This window comes from Pterocles gutturalis, unplaced genomic scaffold, assembly GCF_000699245.1.
Source record: "Pterocles gutturalis isolate BGI_N339 unplaced genomic scaffold, ASM69924v1 scaffold9480, whole genome shotgun sequence".
Taxonomy (NCBI): Eukaryota; Metazoa; Chordata; class Aves; order Pterocliformes; family Pteroclidae; genus Pterocles; species Pterocles gutturalis.
In genome coordinates, this window is record NW_010143410.1 from 19,218 (window position 1) to 39,757 (window position 20,540).

Sequence of the window (20,540 nt, forward strand, 5' to 3'; positions counted from 1 at the left end):
AAGAGGGGGATGAGCTGAGTGAGGAGGAAGGCAGGCTGGGAGGGTCCGCAGAACCACTGCTTCCTTCAAGGGGGGCAGAGATGGAGACGGAACCACGGGGCTGGGAGCGGGCTGCAGGAGCACGTCCGTGTATTCAGAGGAATGGCAGCTCAGCTGTGCGAGCGACTGCACAGGTAAGACGCCCAACGTTTCTCAGTGGGCAAGCACAGGAAACGGAGGAAAGCAGATAAACACTGAGATTTCTCATGTTTCTCTTTTTGTGCATCCCTCAGTGCTCGGAGCACTGCAACATTCAGAGCAAAACACTCAGCTTTGCTTTCATCCAGATTATTGCTGGGTGCAGCGCAAATACTTCATGAGAGCAGGTATTTCTGTGCTCTTTCTAGCCCACATCGGAAATGCACCATATGCACGAGGGTTGCCAACCCCCGGGTGATTAGCATGAACTTCACAATTTCTTCTAAGCCCTATGGAAAGAATGGCATAGAACTGCGGTAGACGCGACAGCCAGAGCTCCTTCTGGGTCCCGTGCAGAGCAGGCTTCTGCAAACAGGCTCTCGCCATGGCCCAGCTCTGCTTGCTCAGCTCTAAGGCAAAGCCAGGGGCTTTGCTCCCTCCCAGCCCCAGCCACTGCACCTTCACTAGTGAAAAAATAACCGAGTCCCTGAGCCTGTGTTGGAAAGGTCGCATCTTTCCAACCACATCTGCAGGCCCCTCAGAAAATAAATCTCCAACAACCAGGGCATTCCCAGCTCCAGTTTTGCAAAGGAACAGAGGCTCAGCTTTCTTCTAATTTCTTCAGCTCCAGGGGTGAGAAGCAGGCAGCAGCGAGTCCTGCTGACCAAGTGAGGGAAGCACAACAGCTGGCTAGTCATCTCAGCTACTGCATGACTTTGCTCTGAGCTCTCAGGAAACAAGCCGTGCCCAGTTCCTGCAGAAAGCTCATTCTTGTTCCCTCTGGGAGATCAGACTCCCACTGAGGAGAGCTCAGGGCAATTTTGAAATAAATCATTTGCTTCAGTCACCATTTATCACAGCTCACAATGATACACAGACTGTTCCTGAAGCAATCCAGCTGGATTTCAGCTCAGCTAGGCTAGTGCTGTCACACGTCCTCTTGGGAACTCTCATCTTGCACATGAGCCTCTGAAACCGCAGCTGATCAGAACAGCTGCTCTTCATACGGACAGAAGGAGGGATGAAGTGACCGTGCTTGTTCTCCGCTTCTTCTTTCATGATCTTTCCTGATTCTTGTTCTTCAGGATCCCAAGATATTAATCCAGAATTCTCTCACCTTCACAAAGGTCTCTTCTATTCCTCCTATCACAGCCCTGCAACTAAAATATCCCCCATTCTTGGAGAGGCAGCTCCCCGTTATTGCCCAGGCTGCATAGATGCCCAGGCTGCAGAGGTTTTACCCCCATAGCGATGTCCAAGGTATTGCTTCTATCCATCAGGCTTCTGAAGGCCCTGGTACCTCAGCTATAATTTATAGCCAGACCTGACCCTGGTTTGTGATTTTTAACAGAGTTACTGATACTCCTTCTCTGCAATTCTGGGGAAAAAAACCCCAAAACAATAAAAGACCCTCAAAACCAGACCTATGCAGAGAGGCTAGAAAGAAAACCTTTGTCTGGAATGGGGAGTTGTCTAATTACCATTTTTGCTTGGGCAAAACCCACCCATCTGCAATCAGTCCTTCAAAGGTAAACTGTCCAGAAGTGGACTTGGAGGCTCCCTCCCTACCCGAAGAAATTAATTCAGATTTAACAAAGACATATAGTCAGATTTATATGTTTCAGGACTCTTAGAAAGGAGAAGCCAGCACATCACCAGGAGTCACCCACCTGACAAAGGGAAAGAATAAACTGTCTCACCTCTCAAGCAAAGCATAAACTAACCTGCAAAGCACTCAGTATTACAATAATAGGGGCTGAATAATCACTTAGATGAGTTATCCCCATTATTAGTTTTTTAATAAGATTTAATCTACAACTTAAGCAACCCAAAAAAGATGCAAATGTAGCCAACACCCGTGATTTCCTAGCAGGAGGGTCTTGGGTCTACCTTTATTCCAGGCAAGTCCCGCAGGCGGCTAACAGGAAAGGGGAGACTTACCGCTGAGGGACTAGCAGGTCTCTATGCAACTGCAGTCTAGGTACCACCAACAACTCTCCATGGTTCATCTCTGGTATGAAGCATCTGTCCTTCCCAATGGACAGCTGTAACTCTCTGCTGACTGTCTCTGTTGCCTCTTGGTGGAAGAGTCCACCAAGTCTCCAGCAAACAAATCAACCCCAGGTCCTCAGGACACATCAGATGAGTCACCTCTCTGCTTCCCCATGAAATTCTCATCCAGCACCCTTCACATTCCCACACTTGGCTGGACATACTCAACAGGACATCCAGCACATTTCTGGAGCCTTGACTCTCCTCCACTGCAATGCCCTGCCAGGCGCGGGGCAGAAGGAAACTCCTGTTACATTTCCACCGGCTGCACAGGAGGTCCATTCAACAACAAGCCAGGTGATATGGGTGCTAAAAAAAGTCCATCTTCATCAGCTGTGTTGATGTTCAGCAACTGCTGCAGGCTGTGTTTTAGAAGCAGCATTCAGAGAAAGGACTTGGACTCTGCCTAGCCACTGCCCTGCAGAGAGTCAGAGACGCAGAGCAGGGAGGAAACACAGTTTTCTATTGCCCAGGAACCCACACCGGCTCACCGTCCAACTCAAGGCACTTATGCTCCAGGGAGCAAGAGTTGGGTAAGTGCTCTACAACACAAGAGCAAAGAGCTTGCGGTAGATGTGCAACTAGGTAGGAAATGAGCCAGTCCTCACCTTGACAAGTGAGCAATGCTTTTATTTCCAACAGCCAAGCTGCTCTGCAGAGTCACACAAGGACTCTCCGGAAGCCACATGGCGTGAGCTGTGCTGGACATGGAATTCCAGTGGGTGACACCAGCCCAGGTTCACAGAACTGATCAACAATCCAGCTACACTGAAGTGAGTGTCAGATCTCAAATACCAGAGGCTTTCATTCAAGAAAGCAATGCAGAAAAATAGTAATGTCAATGATACATCCCTCCTAGAGAGAGGCCCACCTCTGCCAGCACAGTCTCAGCTCCCCAGATGTTGCCTGTTTCTTGACAATTCAGTAACCAGCAATCCTCTCAGCACTCAGTCACCCAGTGTAACACAGAGGAGCTGAAACAGCAATTCATTTCCTTCCTGAGCCCCTTTCCACACTGCCAGCCCCCTTGATTTCAGGTAAGGTCAGCAGATGCTCCAAAAGAACGGGACAAAGCTTTCGCACCATTGCAGTCCATCACAGGCAGTACATGCGCCAACCTTTTGCCATGACAAACAGAACAAGGGGACAGGAAGGAGAGCAGAGGTGAAGTCAAAATAGGGATAGCTGGCAAAGTTATAAAGCAGTTCATCACATACAGCTAATGTTCTAAAGACTGGCTTGGCTTTCCTTGGACCACTACGGCTTGTTTAACAGCAAACACGAGGATACTGGGAGATGTGTCTTGCAATGAGTTTGTAGGTGGTGCTGCTGTTTCTACACGGACCACTGCTTTGAAAGCTGGCTTTGGAGAAGCCCTTCACCTCCAGCCTCAAGGGAGAGGGAGCTGCAGTAACTTTGTGAACTGGGGACAATATAAACCATGTCCAACAATAATATTATTTGAAGCGGGGACCCTGCAAAGCAAGGGGGTCTTGGGGGCAGTCTAAGAGCACACCTCCCCTGCTGGCATACATCTGTCTCCTCTTTCTTAGGCTCAGGGAAGTCCCATACACTTGGGATAGCCTGACAGTAAGAGACTAGTCTTCCATTTTTTTATTACAGGGCGAAGATTTACTGGTCTGCACTTGGACACTGCATGGCTGAACCCCACCCTGAGCCTCTGAGCACTGCCTACAGCACTCCAGTTCCAACAGCTGGGAAGCGAAAAGTCTTTGCTAAGCCCTGAGCCTTTTGGAGCTACACTAAATCCTCTGATGGCCGTGACCAAACAGCAAGGATTATCCAGGAAGTAGGGGGAAGGGAAAAAACCTATGTTCCTCTCAGTGTTTTACTGCTCAAAGCTACTCTCTCAATAACCCCTTCATTTCCATTCAGTCTACACCCTGGGAACCTGTATGTGTGGTCCAAAGGCAGAACAGTCATTTTTAAGGAGGCATTCTGCCAGCACATGCCATAGTTTCAAAGCAGCAAGCAGAATTTAACCTAAAGCACAATCTGTGCATCCCAGATCTGCAGGAACTGTTAAACAAGGCACAAAAGACCAGTTCATGGGGGAAAAGATGGGAGAGGGAACCTAAAAGGAACTGATACCTTATGGTAAAATCAAAATGAAAGCTCTTTTTCCTTTTCAGAAAGCAACCAAAGAAAAAGATAAATATGTTATTATACTTAGAACAAAGTGATGCATTCGTGTACATAGTGCTAATGGAAACACAATTCTGTGTTGTTTTTCACAATACCCTTGCTGAGGTGCTGCTAATGACAGAGCTGCATTTCTAAAGCAAGCCACACGGGGAAATAACTGCCCATCGCTCACTCCATGGGAAAGCTTGTTCCTCTAACTTACTCTCCAGATTACTCAGGGGGTACTTTGCTGAAAGCAGAAGTTATTTCCAAGCAGACACAACAGAGATACTAAAAGACTGCAGGCTATGCCGTGGGGTCTGACTCAAAGTCTCAGCAATCTCTCTTTCAAGTAACCTGTGCGGTTTGAGCCTGGTCTAAACCTATCAACAGCTTCAGGCACGGCACCACCAAAGGGTCTAAAATCCAAATGGATCAGACCAGGTTGGTAAAGCAGCTGTGCACACTGCTGCGAGGGCTAAAGGCATGTATTATGAAGATGTATTATTTCAGATGTTTTTCAACAAAGTACCAAGTTGACCTTTCTGGGCACATCAGAAACTCAAAATGACTAAATTTGTGTTAATGACAAAAATGAACCTATTACAGAATGGAGAAGGCAGTGTAGACCAGTGCAGAACCCAGCAAGGGAAAGGTGCAGAGAATGAACAAGAAAGCCATCAGAAGGGGTTCACACTGCGCTAAGCCTGTCTGAACTCCCTATCTGTAACTAAGTTAAGTCTTCACAACAAAAAGAAAATAAAAGATTGAAGCTAAGAGCTTTGAGAACCCTGCAGCTCTCCAAACTTCGCCTTTATCAGGTTAAAATTACAGAAGTTCACAAATACATGAAGAGAGCGTGCTCTGTTTAATGGACAAGTCAGTCTGGAAATATTTGCCGTAGGAGAGCAGAATGGGCTAAATTTTACTGAATCATTTCTGCAAAGTAACATAGAGCAGACACAGGAAGGGAAAAGCAATATACAATGAGCATTTCCAAAAAAACTGAAAAAAGTTACTCTCCCCACACCTTTAATCCCTCCCAGTTTTTATGCAAAGGAGGTACCAATGGGGGATGTTAACGGACCAAAAAGAAAAGATCAGCTATAACACGGGAAGGGTACTAATTAACGATTAGCATAATCTGTGCCTCACAGGAGATTGCTAGTCCATAATCAAGAAAAATCTGAAGAGCTGAGTGTTTGTCCTGCTCTGAGAAACCATTGGGGGGTGTGTGAGTCAGAGTCTATTCTTCTCTGTGCCTCAGAAGCAATGCATCTCTACCCTTCAGTGACAGTTACTCTTCTCCCAGACCACAGCCACACGAGGCTCTACATACTTATGAATCTGGTTTCCAGACCCGAATCCTCCCTCCTACAGGCTGCTTATCCCTTAAGAGAAGTTGAAATAAAACCTGGTGAATGTCAGCCTTCCCCTGTAAGGAGTCCTAGTAGACTGCAGTTGCCAATCAACAAGGATTTTGCCTCTCCTGTGGGAAGCTCTGCTATTTACACTCTAAAAACAAGAGTTTCAGTTCCCTCAACACTGGTGGAAAAAGGCCAGGTCTCATGGAAGATACTTTGATGGAGGGGAGAGCAAGTCCGGTCTTACAAAGCTAAGGTGTCCACGGTATGGGAGAGGTCTCTGTGCTAAGAGATCTCCAGAAGATAGACAGATATAATCTGTCCATCCCCCATCCTGCCCACTCTCCACTTCCCCAAACCTCTCAGATCTTCAAAGAAATCATTGCACGTAAAGTAACCATGCTGTTGTAGATACCCTGTTACAGGACACGTCACTGGGTGCAGGCTAAAGTTCCCAAGGTGTTTGCAGTTTCCAGCGATTTTAAGACTGCTGGCACACGAGATGAGACAAGCACTTTGCCTTCAACCTGATGCTCACCCTGGAAAGTCAGGATTATGTTAGCGACTTACCTTTTCTGCTTGTACGTCAGCATCGCTTCAGCAATGGGCAACTGGTGCGCACAGTTTGCCCCTGCTATATATTGCGTTATCCGGGAGACAACATCAGGTGTTTCTGGAACTGCAACAGAACAAACAGAGAAAATAAATTGACTTCTCAGACCATCAGCAGCACCATCCTCCATTTGCTCAGCCAAGCAGCTGATGGTACCCAGCCAGCTGCATTTGAACGACATCCTCCACAGGATGCTCTGCAGCCTGCCCCAGAGCACTGTGAAGCTGTCTGACCAAAAGCAAACATCCTACAAGAGCACCACGGTAAACACATTAGGAATGCACACTAGACACACAGACAGCTGTACACAGCATTACTGATTGAAGTATTATGCTTATTTTATACATTAAAATGCTTTTCTTTTAAAATGCGCACCTCCTCAGAGCCAGCTTTAGACTTTTTTCCATCTTGACTCTGGGTATCTGCTGAAGAAAGCGCCTAGCCATCCCTCCCAGGTGAGCTGCTCTGCTCTCACCAGCCTCTGAGCTTCCTGATTTCCTAATGAACCCACGGCCTTGCCCAGTTAATTAAAAAGACAGAGCCACACAAGGGTAGGAAGAGCACAGATCAGACATGTAGCAGCCAGTATGCTTCAAATCTGCAAGAATGTGTTTGATCCAAGTTGACAGGAAGACATTTCCTAAGTACCTTCCATATTTCTTTGGTTTCAAGCAAAGAGTTGCAACTGTGAGGCCAAGGGAATGCAAATTACCTCCACCAGGCAGTTCCATACCTTAGTGGCCATGTTACCTCTCACAACAATTATTTGAACAGTGAACTGTGAACAGCTATGATTCTTTGTCAGATCTTAAGCTATCATGGGGTTTCTGTGCAGTTCTCACTGCACGGATGAAAATGGAGAATACGTAAGGTCTGGGCTGCACAAAAATGAGGCTGCATTTTTCTTGTAGCATGCAGACAAATAAATAAGGGCTGCAGCACACATCCTACTGAAGAACAGATATGGCTCTCAAGCTGGATTTCTATAGTTAATGAAGTATTCATCTAGACACAAAAATCAAGCCTGTATTGACATTTGTCTGCATTTTCAAGTGCAGCAAGGAATTAAAAGAAAACAGTTCCAGACATCTGTTCCTCCAACAAGCTTAGACTCAAGGAAAAGCACACACTGGGTGGCATACTAGGAGATCTCTAGTGCATCCTCCTGCTCCAAACAGGGATAACTCCACCTTCAGAACAGGCTGCCCAGGGCCTTGTCCAGCCAAGGTCCCATCTGCTGGAAAATGTTCTGAACAATCACCTGTGAAGAGGTCTCTCTCCCTCTTCCTCTCAAGGCTAGAGGACTTCCAGGAGCACCCTGGGTGTCCAGGCACTCTGCAATTCCAACAGGAAAACCACACTGCAACCTCCCCACCCTCATGGTGTTCCAAAACCTCCAAAGCTTTTTCCTTGTAGTGACATTTTGTATGGGATATGCTGCCATATGTCCTCGGTCAAGTCTCAAGCCTTCACGTAGCCCTAAGTGTCAGATGTAAATCCTCCTTTCTCCTGTTTCTTCCCATTCTTGAAGGAATGGATAGAAAAACTGTAAGCATTAATATTTTAAGCAAATTAGTACTTTAACACACAGTAAGGCTTTATCCTTGCCCAGAATAGATTCAGATCAGAACATGAACTTCTTGATTTGACCTAGGGCAGTTCCCACAAGTTACAACACTGGTGGAGAACAAAATTCTTTTTTAATGAGGAAGATCCTGCCAGCCGATTTCAGAAATGCTAAGGTCATTTTCACACACAACTAATAGAAGTTAATCTCCCCAGTTTCCAGTTTTCCAAGTCTTTTAGGCTGGACAGTTCCTGAAGGGCCAGAGAAAGCAATGCAATGAACTTGGTGGCGAGACCTCCACATCAAAGAGCAAAGCCAGGTAACACCAGAGTGACTCAGGCAGCCAGTGCCTCTGGGAGCCAACAACTGTTTGCAAACCACTGCGTGGAAGACATACAAAGGTCAGCATCTGAAAAGGGAATGTGGTGGAGCGAGGAGAAAAGAGGAACAAAAACATTTGTCTGCTTCCTCTTGTGTTTATTTGACCTTTGCTAAAATGACTCACTCAAGCCTTTTATCCCACACAGGCCAGACACAAACACACGGTCTTACCAGTGGTCTGTGCTTCAAGTTTATTGAACAGATCTCTCCAGGCTACATCTTGGAAGAAGTTGTTGTATCTGTAATCTACAGACCCCAGATACTTGGCCACTGGATGAGAGCCTAAGAAAGAAAAGAAAACATGACAGTTCTTCCCAGCACTGAACACAGGTGTGGTTTTTATCTGTAAGGAATTAAATTCCAAAATCAAAACTACACTAGACACCCCAGAAATAAATTTCTTCAATTATAACCAAGTAATTTAGTCCAGCTTATCTCTACAAGAGTGTGCAAATCCACTCCCAGCAGAGAGCCTGCTTCAACACCACTGATATCTTTCAGTGACGCCTCCCCTTCTCCCCCACAAATTAAATTTTAAAAGGCCAAAGAAAACAGGACTGGTAAACTGCTGAGGAAATAAATTATTTGGAACACACAGAGGCCCTACAGCTCTCCATTTCACTCGGTTTTGCAAGCAGCCTTCCCAGCAGCCCTTCCTGTCCACAAGTGGCACCAAAGCCAGGTCACCTCTGCTGAAGGAGCTGGACCCCTTCCCCTTTGCAAGACTAAGTGGAGGCAATTGTCCCCAGGCAGGAAAAAGGCTCATTTAATCTGTGGAGAGGGGCTATAAGTTCAATACATAGACTGTAACTAAAGACAGAGGCAGAGTCCAGGGATTACAGTCCCCAGTGAATGCTGGCATACAGATCAGTCCCTGCTCACCCTTATGGCTGCTCCATGAGCATGGGAAGATCCACTTGCAGAAAGTTTGTGTTCCCTGCCTCCAGCCCTGGACGGAGATAGGACTTCATACTTAATAATGAGCAGAAGAGGGAAGGCATTTTTAAGTGACAAACTCTGCACTAGGAGGTGGTAAAAACTTGCCACCTTCATTTTAGGCCACATGTGTCCCCAAACCAGAGAACCTGCTCTTGCAACTGCGTCTCCAGTCTTCCCACCGAGGAGAGAAGGAAGGTGTGCCAGGACTGCACTTCCCAGTCATGCTCAGCACGAGTCCTCTACATTTACAATCAGCCGTGAAGTGGCCTCAGAGTTCCTCCTAATCAGCTTATTTTTATCCTTCCTGCACACTGAATTCTCACGTCAAGCCACACTTCCAGAAACTGCAACAGCTGAGTTATCCACTGGTAACTGGTAACCTGACAACTCCTTCCAAGAAGACCCCAGTTGCTCACCATCCTCCAATGGAAGTCATGGTGGGAGAAACCCCACTGCCTTTTCTCAGTGCCCCAAACCAGTGGTAATTTCCAGACTCCCAGGAAAGGTTCAAGCAGAAGATCTCTGAGCCCCCCCTCAGTGTCGTTAGAGACTGAGGCCCAAGTTCTTTCCTGGACCCTCCTGATCGCAGCTACCTTCAGGCCCACCATTTATTCTGCAGTGGAGTTTTAAACAGCGCCCGTGGGACAGCTCTGCACCACGCACTGGGGAAGCAACAGCCTTCCCACAGGCTGGGAAAACACATCGCACACAGCAGATGCAGCTGGAAACAAGTACTAAACATGAGGTCTTCCCAGAAGTTCTACACATGGAAGCTAAACGAAATGCTAAAAAAACCCAAAGGTAGGTTGACTCTTCTGTCATTGCAGTGTGTAGTTGTGGACTAAGAAGGTAAAACCATCTTAGAAAAAACCCCACTACTCAAGCTTTGAAGGTGCTGCTAACAGCAGAAAGTCTCTTCCTTTAAGACACCTACGGCATGGTCACTGTTCTGTTTCTGGTGCTTTTTCTGTTGTCAGAAAAGAGATTGCTCCTCAATCGCTTTAATGAACTGCTGGAAAGCTGGCAAGAAATAAGCACTTGACCCAATCAGGAAATACTGCAGACTTCTATGGGAAAGGCCCTGCTAGAAAAGTTTCTATATTTAATGTACTTTTAAAAAGCATTCACAGTTCTGAAGCAGTTCCACTATCAAAGTTCGGGGTTTTTTGAATTATCAAGGAAAATTTTAAGATTTAAAAAAAACCCAAAATACACTAGCTAAATCTTGTGTTTCACTTTCAGAGAATCTTCATATTATTAAAAACTGCAGGAAAGAAAACTCTTCTACTGAGGCCAGGAGACAGTCAGCATGCAAGGACCAATATCCCCAGTCACACACACTAATTCAAAGCACATTTAACCCCACAGAAACACTCCTGTGTGTTTTTACCCCCTAAAGGACTCTCTCCTCTTCCTGCCAACTACTTTGGAAACTAAACCCCTTCCTTGCAGAAGGATCCAGCTCTCCTGCCTTTTTCACTGGACTTCTGCAAATCCCACCACTGGATCAACAGCCTAACCCCACTGTTCACAGTGCCAGGCAGCAGCTTCTGACTCCTACAGCAAATGCCATCAGCTGGTCCTAAACCTAGAAGACCAGAAAATACTGAGAAAAGCTGCTTTTCAAGTTTTCTGTTGCCAACATCACTTAAGTGCCTTGTTCACACAAGCCAAGCCTTGGACTAGACCAGCCTCTGGCCTCACACCCTTACAGCACCAGCACTGCCCCTGCCCATGAGCACCAGTGACCGCCTGGCTTCCCAGCCCTCGCCGCTACAACATTCCTCATGCTTCTGACTACAAGACTCTGAGCGTTATTATCAGTCCACTCCACTTGCATGGACACAAGCAATCCAAGCTGGGTTACTTCCCAGCCAGGCAGGCTTGTTGAGCTGTTGGAAGGGCAGAGATAAAGTGCTGGAAAACTGAGGAAAAAACCCCAAGGAGATGAGCACATAAAGGAAAGGTCAAACGATACACATAATTTGAATAATTTAAACTCTCAGCAGTTTCAGAGCCTTTAAAAAGATTTTCAGCCCCCCTCCCCTGACTCCATAAACATTTTCTGTATCAGCCTCAGAGACCAGAACAGTTATTACTTTGGGAAACACGGTGCCCAATGAATTTAAGATTTCATCCAGGGAAAGGGCTTCCAGAACATTATTCTACACATTCACTGTACCATGATAAAAAGATATAAAAGAGCCTCCCTGTATGGGGAGAAAGTACTCAACCCCTTGCTTCAAATGAAAAGTTTACAAGCGACTTTGGCATCAAGAACATAAAGATGAAATTCACTCACGCAAAAGCAGCAAGGCAGGCATTACACAACACTATGACAGCATGTTGGCCTCATTTAACAGCCATACACCTAGCCAAAGCTTCCAGGAGTGCTTCTCCTGAGGCAACACATTGCATTTAACCCATCCATCCTTCTATGAAGAAAAATCGTTCCTTATTTACCTAGAGGGATGATCAAAAATCTCATGTAGCCGAGCCAGTCTGGGGTTTTGTGAGACAGCTGCTCTACAAAGAGCCTCAATACAGCACTGAGGTAATTCTGGGCTCCGGCCACGGCAATTTTAATTGGGTTTGGAGGCTGTGAATTACAGTTACAGCTAGACAGAAAAAGAGGAAACATAGTCATAATCATGCTTCCAACCAGCTACTTCAGAACAAGTAAAAAAAAAGTTGATTAATAACAACCAAGGCAGAAGAGAGCTAGTTCAGTACACAAGACAATAACACAACGACTAGCAGCAGAAAACATGGAATAAAACGCAACATGCAACAAAATGCAACAGTACTTTCTTAATTGGTCTCCTTGCTCCTTTCACACGTTTTGAGAATCTAAAGAGCTGGACTCAACTATCTAGGTTAGGATGTACCTATTGCAACTCATTGCTGTGTCAGAGAACATACTCGGGTACCAACAGCCCTCAGCAGGGATCTAAGGAATGCCTTAAGGAATTCATCTGGGAATTACTTGGGGGTGGGGAGCAAGAATTATTTAAAAACCTACCTATTAGTTTTGGATGCTGTACAGGTTATTAGATCTATGAGACAGCTTCCAAAGCACAATCTTTTAAAATCAGCAGTGTCAACGAAAGGAGACGTATCCCCACATGTGGCAGAAGAGCAACAACTTTGCAGGGGTGGCAAGTGCTGAAGAGCCACGTAAATCCGATTTCAGGAGAGTAGACTAGGGAGAAGTATGGGAAGGGAGAAGTATTTCCCAGCTATTGTATGGAAAAAGTTCCTAGGCACTGGGGGACAGGAGCTGAGGGGCTTTTAGAGCTGAGACTCAACAAACCACAAACAAGGTGAGAACTTACTATCTCTGTATCCTGGAGACAATAGTGCTGAAAGCTGCCTGAATATCAGCTGAGGAGCATGTGCAGACCACTGGCAAGGTATGCTTTTGCAAGACATCTGATAGGTACTGAGGAGAAAACAGAACATGTTACGGTCCTTTTTTTTTGGTATGGTTTGTCACAAGAAGAAGATCTGCCTCCCCCAGCCTCCTAGGTATTCTCACACCCAAGCGCGGGCACCCTACCCATGTCCCATTTGTAGGCCATACAGCTATTTCACAAATAACTCATCTTGTGCATCAGCCAAAGGAAAACTATTCCTCTAGAAAAAATGGAAACACCGCACCCTTCTTGACAAACACCAACACTATATCCAAGCCACTGCATTTCTGGCAACGACAGCTCTAGAATAGCAGGGGTTTTATTGATGCAGAGAGCAGGTCAGCAGCAGTTCGCCCAGCAGACAGCACTGGGTAAAAGCAGATGCTCTCCATTCGCCTGCTTCTGTAACTGCAGTTCCACCTTTCTGATTTCCAAAGGACCTATACACATGCAATGTTTTGCCCACCCTCAAGCGCTAAAAAAATGGGAAGGATGCTACCAACATACATGTTCCTCATGACAGCTGTTTCCCCTCCATGCAGCTAACAGAAAACACCACACATCTCGGGTATACATGGACATAACACTGATGCGACCCTGCAATTATCTCACACCTTCAAACTCTGTACTGCTAATCCACACACCCCAGCCAATACCATCTTCAACTCCTCTGATACCACACGCACAATCTGCTAAAACTACTGGGGAACACCTACAATGTTTTCTATCCATCCCTAGAAGGTATTTCTCCATCTTCCAAGTATGGAGAAACTGGAACCAGTAGCTCAGCTGGTAGTTTTTATTTCAGCCACTGAGACCATAGTTCTTCCAGAAGCAGAAAGCCAAACCAGCCAATGTAACTGCACAACCATGGCACAAGTTCTACAGGCAGCAGTGACACAGCACACGTTTACTGGGTTTCTTCCATATACATTTTGTTATTTTCTCAGACTGAGGTTCCAAAAGGAGCTAAATTTATTCCAAACTCCCACCCAAACCCATAATGAACCACCCCATGTTGCCAGCATAAGAAAGCAGTGCTCAGGGTTCTCCTTAACACAACTATCTCTCACTCAGAAAAGATGGGGTGACGTACCTGCAGGCAGAAATGACAGGCATGCATGCAAGGCAATGGAGCAGACCTGAAATATTTTCTCTTATAATCATCACACCTGTGCCCAGAAATCTCAGTCTAAACCACAGGTCAGTCCTCCCTGCTTCCTCAGTCCCAGCCTGCCACAGCCAAGAAGTATGTTCCTGAGTGCAAGAGTCCAGCCATTGCCAGCGTGCTGCTAACCAGAAGGAATGGCATTTCTCAGAAAAGGAAAAACGTCTGGGGGAAGACTCAAGTGGCAAAGCCTTAAAAACTCCACAGCATCTCCTGGTGAAATGAAATCCAATCTGTCAGCACTGAACCCTCAGTATGCTGCCAGCCCCAGTGCACCACCACTGCTCATCCAACCAAGCAGCAGAACCTGCTTAGTTAGTGGCAGAACTCAAGGCCTGTCCATCCCTGAAGAGGAACAGTGAAGGAGAACTTCGCTTCAGGTAACATCTCCTGCCTTTACCTGGCCTTGCCAATCAGAAGTATTGACAAGAATAATGTTTTCTGGCAACTGGTCATCAGAAACCAGGATGTGATTTAGTTGGTCGTATACGGTTTTCCTGGGGATCTGGAAAAAAAGACAAAGAGAAGAGAACAGTAAGAGATGTCAGCTCTAATCCTCAAGACACCAGCTCCAGCTCTGGCATTCAGGACAGCTGGCTGTGCGCGGCTGGCCAGTGCTGGGTCACCCCATCAGCAAAGGCACGCTACCAGCCGCGCTGGCTGTTAGGATCGACACTTATCAGCTTCTTCAATGCTGCAATATTCTGCATGCTCCTCTGTCAGCCACCTTGGTTTTGTTGGCCATTAATCCTTCCGCCATGCACTTTTCAGTACATCACTTTATACCAATTAACAGTAGCCCAAGGAATTTTGGATTCATAGAAGACAGGAACAACCTCCTTCAAGGAGGGAATTAACTGAGTCCTGCAGCTAAAACAGCATGGCACAGATGCTCTGCACAAGTCAGTCCCCTTTTGCAATTCCTAGCAATTTGCCTTATTTCCAAGGAGTAATTCCTCAACACATCCCCTGTTCCTTTCTCATCCTAACAATCTATTTCAATGTTTTCTGTTTATGGATGGCTGACAAAGCAACAAGTTGGCAAAACCCAGCAGACTGGGTGGAAGATACACTATCAGCCAAGACAAATTCCCTCCTTCCTGGAGCCGCAGGGCCCAGTTCCTTTCCAGCAGGGACAGCACTTGGACCAGAAGGAAAGGGACCACAGGAGACAGTTGGAGAAGCAGAAAAACTATGAACGGCTTGAGAGACAGCAAACTTTTTCACACCTGTAAGTGGTGCCGCGTGTCTGGAGAGCGTTCATTGTCCAAACTGTTTGCTCTCTCGTTCTGTGGCCTCACTGGCTGCCTCTCCTTCAGAGACGTGCTCCTTCCTCGACGCCCCGTCTGCTTCCCTTCAGACCTGCTAGAGAGAGGCGCTTACATTCCACACCTGGCTTGTATCTAAGCGAAACCCATCCCCCAAATCCCAGATCACCCAGTCTGGCAACCTCAACAATGTGAGTAGAGGCACTGGTGAATTGTGCACGTAGATCTGAGCCAGCTTGAGACCTGCTAGTTCTGCTCCTGACAGTGCAGAGCATGCAGTTCAGCCACAGGGCACGTTCCCAGGAGCCCCAGGCAGACTTCCACAGCCTGTGCTGAGACCCGCACCAGCACCCTGCTATTGCCACCCCAGCATAATAGGATCCAGCCATGCAAAATGCAGTCACACACCCAAGAGCAGCACAGAAAGATCCCTTCAAAAGAACATCTATTCGTTTGCAAAAAAAACCAGAGAAACTATACAGTGAGGTTGCTGAAGCCCCCATTCACTGCCCTATTTGTGAAGGTTTAACAGGAGGACGAGTTACACTTGACAACCACCTCTAAGGCCAAAATCTGCAAATGCTGACTTAGCAACAGTATCTTTGAACAACCAGCTTCAGAGTTTTATAAAAAAAACTTCCCTGGACATGGAACAGGTACAACACAGGAGACAGGAGCAACCTCAGAGCAAGGCTGCCCTTCAGGGTTCTGAGCATTCTTTTATCAAGCGCTCAACACCCATCACTTGAGTGCCTGAACACAAGGAGAGTCTCTGCCTTCAGTGGCTTAAGGCCATCCTGAACAAATGCCAGGAAGATGCCCGTGACTTCCCCAGAAGCCCCGCAGCAGGCACAAACGCTGTTTCACCACTCTACCTGGTGGACGGGATAATGAGGGACTCAGTCTTAGTGATCTTCCCGCTGGGTGGGAGCTTCTCGACAAACACATCTGGTGTGGGAAGTTCAGCTTCCTGGACCTCAGCTTGCTGGTTAGCCTCCTGCAAAAAACACAGAACAAAGCCATCAGGAACAAACCCTCTCCTCTGTCTCCCCACCACAAGGGCTGCCAGGAGGCACCCTGCTTGGCTCTGGCTGGGGCCTGTCTCCTGCAGCCATGCTACTCACTGCCAAAAGGGAGGAACCAATACTGGCTCTCTGGGGCTCCAGCTCTGCCTCACAAGGGAGCTGGAGGTTGGAAAGGTGCTCGGATGCACTATTTGGAATAGGCACTCTCCCAGCTCAAAGCCAGGGACATGTCTCCTTATGTAACACAGATTAATTCAGCTTACCCACATGAACTAGCAGAGAGAAAAAGACATAGGAGAAATGTTACACACTGCATGTCCCCAGGAGAGCAACTTCAGCTTTGGGATTTTTACCCCAGGACCAGCTTGATTTCTGCCAAGTCAGCTTGAAGTAATACTTCTGTTTGATAAAACGGAACAGCCCTGAGAATACTCTTCAGGACAATACACATGCTCAGTAGCATACTTTGGGCCAGCCTTCCTCAAACCTAGAGAAAAGCTGTGTAAACAGAAGGCCACATAAAGCATTCCAGTTTCAAAAGGCTGAAAGACAAGCACCTCCAACAACTGAAGTCAGGAGGAGAGCTCAGCACTACCTTCAGTGCAGATAATGTTATCCATGTAGGTTGTGTCGCATATGCAACTATACGACCGATAGAGACACGCCACAGAATGCAGTTCACAGTTAACACCCAAACTGCCAGGAGGAACGTTAACAAGTGAGTTTTCAACTTACATAAGAGACAGTGTCAGAAATACTGTCGCCTGCATGTTTGGTTCCAAGACTTTTTGTCTTTTCAGGCACTTCTACCTGCTTGAGAGAAGAAAAAATCATCAGGAGGTACGGCACCAGCACAGTTTTCAGCCCCACGCTCTGGATCAGGCTGTTCAAAAGACACACTTCTCTGTTTAAACATTGCACAGCTCTGCAGGATGACTAGGAGTGCTTGCTGGTCACACGAGGACTGAACACGTTAGCACAGGATGCGGCAGAGCAGCAGCCTGATGCACAATACACAATAGAGGCAAGGAAGTGCCCTGGAACAGGGCTGATATTCTCCGTGCCTAATATGCCCATCCCCTTGTGGATGGAAAAGGGGGTGAGCTGCCCCTCAGCATTCACTTCCAGCCACCATGAAAAATATCCCAACAACAGTAAGGTAAAGCTTCCTCCAAACAGTGCCAAGGAGCCCCTAAAACTCCCAGGCAACATCTCCCATCCTGGCAGTCACTGCAAAAACACAGGAATCTGGAGCTAATCACACCATTAGCAAGTATCCAGTATGTAACCTGAAGATGTCCCCTGGAGTTAATACTATATCTATTAAAAAAAAAAACCCAAACAAAAAAAAAACCAAACAAAAAACACAAACCAAACATCCCCCACCCCCCACACCAACAAACATGCTTTCTTAGCAGAAAAGTAGTATCTCCACATCCAAGACTTTGGAGGAGGTCAGAGAGACTGCTTGAATTTACACATGCAAATAGAGACAGCGCAGGTATCAAGGCTGAACACAGCAGATCAACACCACATAGCCACATCGCTTTAATTTCAAAGGGAACGTAGATGGTCAGAGGAGACCTCAAGGCTGCTATATCACCTGCACCTGTATAACACAACTTACAGGACTTGATGGCTCTCGCTGGCTCCTGATGCTGTGGATGCTACCAATTTCTGTCTGAGAGCTGGAGTGTGACAGTCCTTCAAAATAAGGTCTGAGTAAGAAAAGCAAAAACAGCTTCTTATTATCAAAACCACTAACAGACAAAGTCCACCACATTCACAGAAAAGCAACATAATTGTTCCCAGAGTGTCTTACAGCTCCCCGGTGATTCCAGTAAATTTATAGGCAACTTTTGAAAGGATGGGGAGGTGTCCAGGACAGCGAGAGAAGCTAGAAAGCACAGGGATCCCTGTCTAGCCCTGACACTGACTGACATCTAACGGGATCCAACATTTCACCTGTCACCCAGCACACCACATTTACAAAGCTCTTAGTAGGAACATTTGGACAGTCTCACACTACACACCAAACAGCAGCTTTTATTTCCAAAAAATCCAGGGTGGGCATGTGTGTCCAGCATTTTCCAGCACAGAATGCACGTTCAGCCCACACAGGCAGTTGGGTCCTTGCTACCCCAGCACCAGGTGGGAGGTTTCACACTGCAGTTCCTGTTGCAGCTTTGCAAAGGCTGTTTGAACTACATGCCATTCCAGAGAGAGTCTAGCTCCCCACTGAAAGACAGCAAGCAGAGTTTCTGCCCTCACCGATACTCTGCTCCTGCAGGTAAGCAACTCTTGGTGTCGTTACGCATTTTATTTCCAACTTGCACCTGGGTTTGGCTGCCAGCCCTAGGATCCAGTTACACATTTGCTCAATAAGATAAGGTAGCGCATACAATCAGATTGTGCTTCCCCGTAAAAAAGCAGCTCATCACACCAAGCTACGAGACTCAATTACAATTTAAGGAACTGATTTTTTTTTTTTTTTTTGTTGCAGGAAAAACCCGCCTACAAGCATCAGCATTTATCACATCTCCTTCAAGATACGAACACAAGAACTGGACACAGCAAACCACAAAGTGTCTCCCCAGGACCACACATACACAAGTTCTTATTCCAACAATCCCACATCCCAGAACAGTTAGCTCCTCAGCTCCAGGGAACAGCACGTGAGCTCTGTTGTGTACAGCACATTTGGGCTTGTTTCAGAGCAGCTGCTTACCACAACACATCTGCTTTCAAATCCCTTCAAGGCAGGACCTACCAACCAGCAATATACTGGGTTGAGCTCCAAATGCCTATATAAGCCACCAGCCCCATCACTTACCACTGCTGCCCCAGTCTATCCTTGATATCTGCTGGCTCACAGATAGGGAACATTAATTAGGATATTACGACACCTGTTAACGAGCTGGCATTCAGCAGATACTGTACTGACCACCCGCAGTGGTAGGCTTTGTTTGTTTCAGAGCCATCACAGCACCAAAGGCCTGAGCATGCAACCACACACCAGTCAGAAGCATGAGTGCAGCTCATACGGTCTCATGTTTTCAGTCTCTATCCAGGCAGGGATGTGACACAGCTCTCTCAGCTCAGGTTTCTGCATCTGCTTGAGACCCTGAGCCAGCGATTCCCGGCTCAGCTCCACAGCGCTGTGATTGCTGGTCAGTGCCCACGAAGAACAGTTCAAGAACAGGCTTCTATGTGTGCTGCGGTCACTCCCCTTGGGCCCCAAGGAATTTCTTTGTTTCCCACGGTTCTGCTCCCTTAATCCCCACAAAGCCTATCTCTCCACAGAGGGTCTTATCAGCTTTTCCAGAAGGACACAGGCTGCCTTGTCCATCCCTGCCTCTACTTGTGCAGCTTCTAACCACATCTCCTTCTGCCTCAGCACACATTTCACGGCTGTTTCTACCACTTCTTCAGAACACCTGTGTAGGGTTTAATTCCACTGCCTGCCAGTCCACAATTCCCACCCCTGTGCTCCGGCAGCAGGCAGGCAGAACATCCGCAAAGGGAACAGGGAGGAAATGAGACTGAAGGGAAGCTAGATCCCCTTCACACTCACCAGCAATCATTCATGTTGTAACAATGCTCCAACACCAGGTCAAGAGAGGAAAAAAAACCACAGCAGAGGGCTGGGAATAGAAGCAACATCTACTCTGTGCTGACACAGAGCACAGTCTCTCCCTGGCCCAGCATCAGCCGCCCCACACTTACTTTAACTTTGGTTTTGGAGTGCTCAAGACACTGTCATCGTCTTCCATTTCTGGCCCGCTGTCACTGGGGTTCTCTATATCCAGTGTGTCATACAGAAGGTCCAAGTCCTCCTCCACCTCTGGAACGTGCTCCGCCGGGTCCTGCTCTGAATCCAGAACCTACACACCGGACAAAAGCAGGCAGCTCTGCCAGGAGCCAGACCAGTTCCCTGTCACCTGAGCTCCCCCTGGGACTGCAGCACGCTACTCCTAGGAGGAAAATTCTGCCCCTAGTCCCAGTTTTCTTAGAACAAGTACAGAAATGCAGTACTCCCAACAGTGTAACCTGTCTCAGGTTTTACAGGAAAACGTGCAATGACACCTCCTGATTTGATACAAGCAGGGAGAAACTGCAAAAATGTCCACAGGAGGCGCCTGGAACCCGGACAAGGATCAGCTACCACCCACACGCAGAGCCCAAGAGAACAGAGATCTCACACTGAACTTCCACAGGTTGCCTCACACGTATACCAGAGTAAGCAGGCAGCTGTGCACAGTTCAGAGCTTGCTTTTGGAATGGCTGCTCCAGAAAAGCAGCAGCTCAGCTGGCTGAGACCTCAGCTAGGGGTGCTGACTCTGCTGAGCTAACCTGGGAAGAACAGCAAAGCTAACAGGACTGTTTGGAAGCATAAGAATGCATTGAGGAGTAACTCACTCTTTC

The 20,540-nt window shown here is 47.0% G+C and overlaps 1 protein-coding gene across 1 annotated transcript in view; it reads right to left on the bottom strand.

Annotated features, from left to right (window-relative positions):
• Positions 1 to 20,540, bottom strand: part of PACS2 (phosphofurin acidic cluster sorting protein 2) — a gene marked incomplete at its 5' end in the record, with an annotated part of 45,661 nt that overhangs the window by 10,928 nt on the left and 14,193 nt on the right. The window contains 10 exons of the mRNA XM_010084724.1: positions 6,309 to 6,417; positions 8,471 to 8,581; positions 11,702 to 11,856; positions 12,574 to 12,680; positions 14,223 to 14,327; positions 15,052 to 15,184; positions 15,966 to 16,087; positions 16,851 to 16,925; positions 17,743 to 17,833; positions 19,842 to 19,999. Coding sequence (XP_010083026.1) covers positions 6,309 to 6,417; positions 8,471 to 8,581; positions 11,702 to 11,856; positions 12,574 to 12,680; positions 14,223 to 14,327; positions 15,052 to 15,184; positions 15,966 to 16,087; positions 16,851 to 16,925; positions 17,743 to 17,833; positions 19,842 to 19,999 — 1,166 coding nt within the window. The remainder of the gene's footprint in view (positions 1 to 6,308; positions 6,418 to 8,470; positions 8,582 to 11,701; positions 11,857 to 12,573; positions 12,681 to 14,222; positions 14,328 to 15,051; positions 15,185 to 15,965; positions 16,088 to 16,850; positions 16,926 to 17,742; positions 17,834 to 19,841; positions 20,000 to 20,540) is intronic.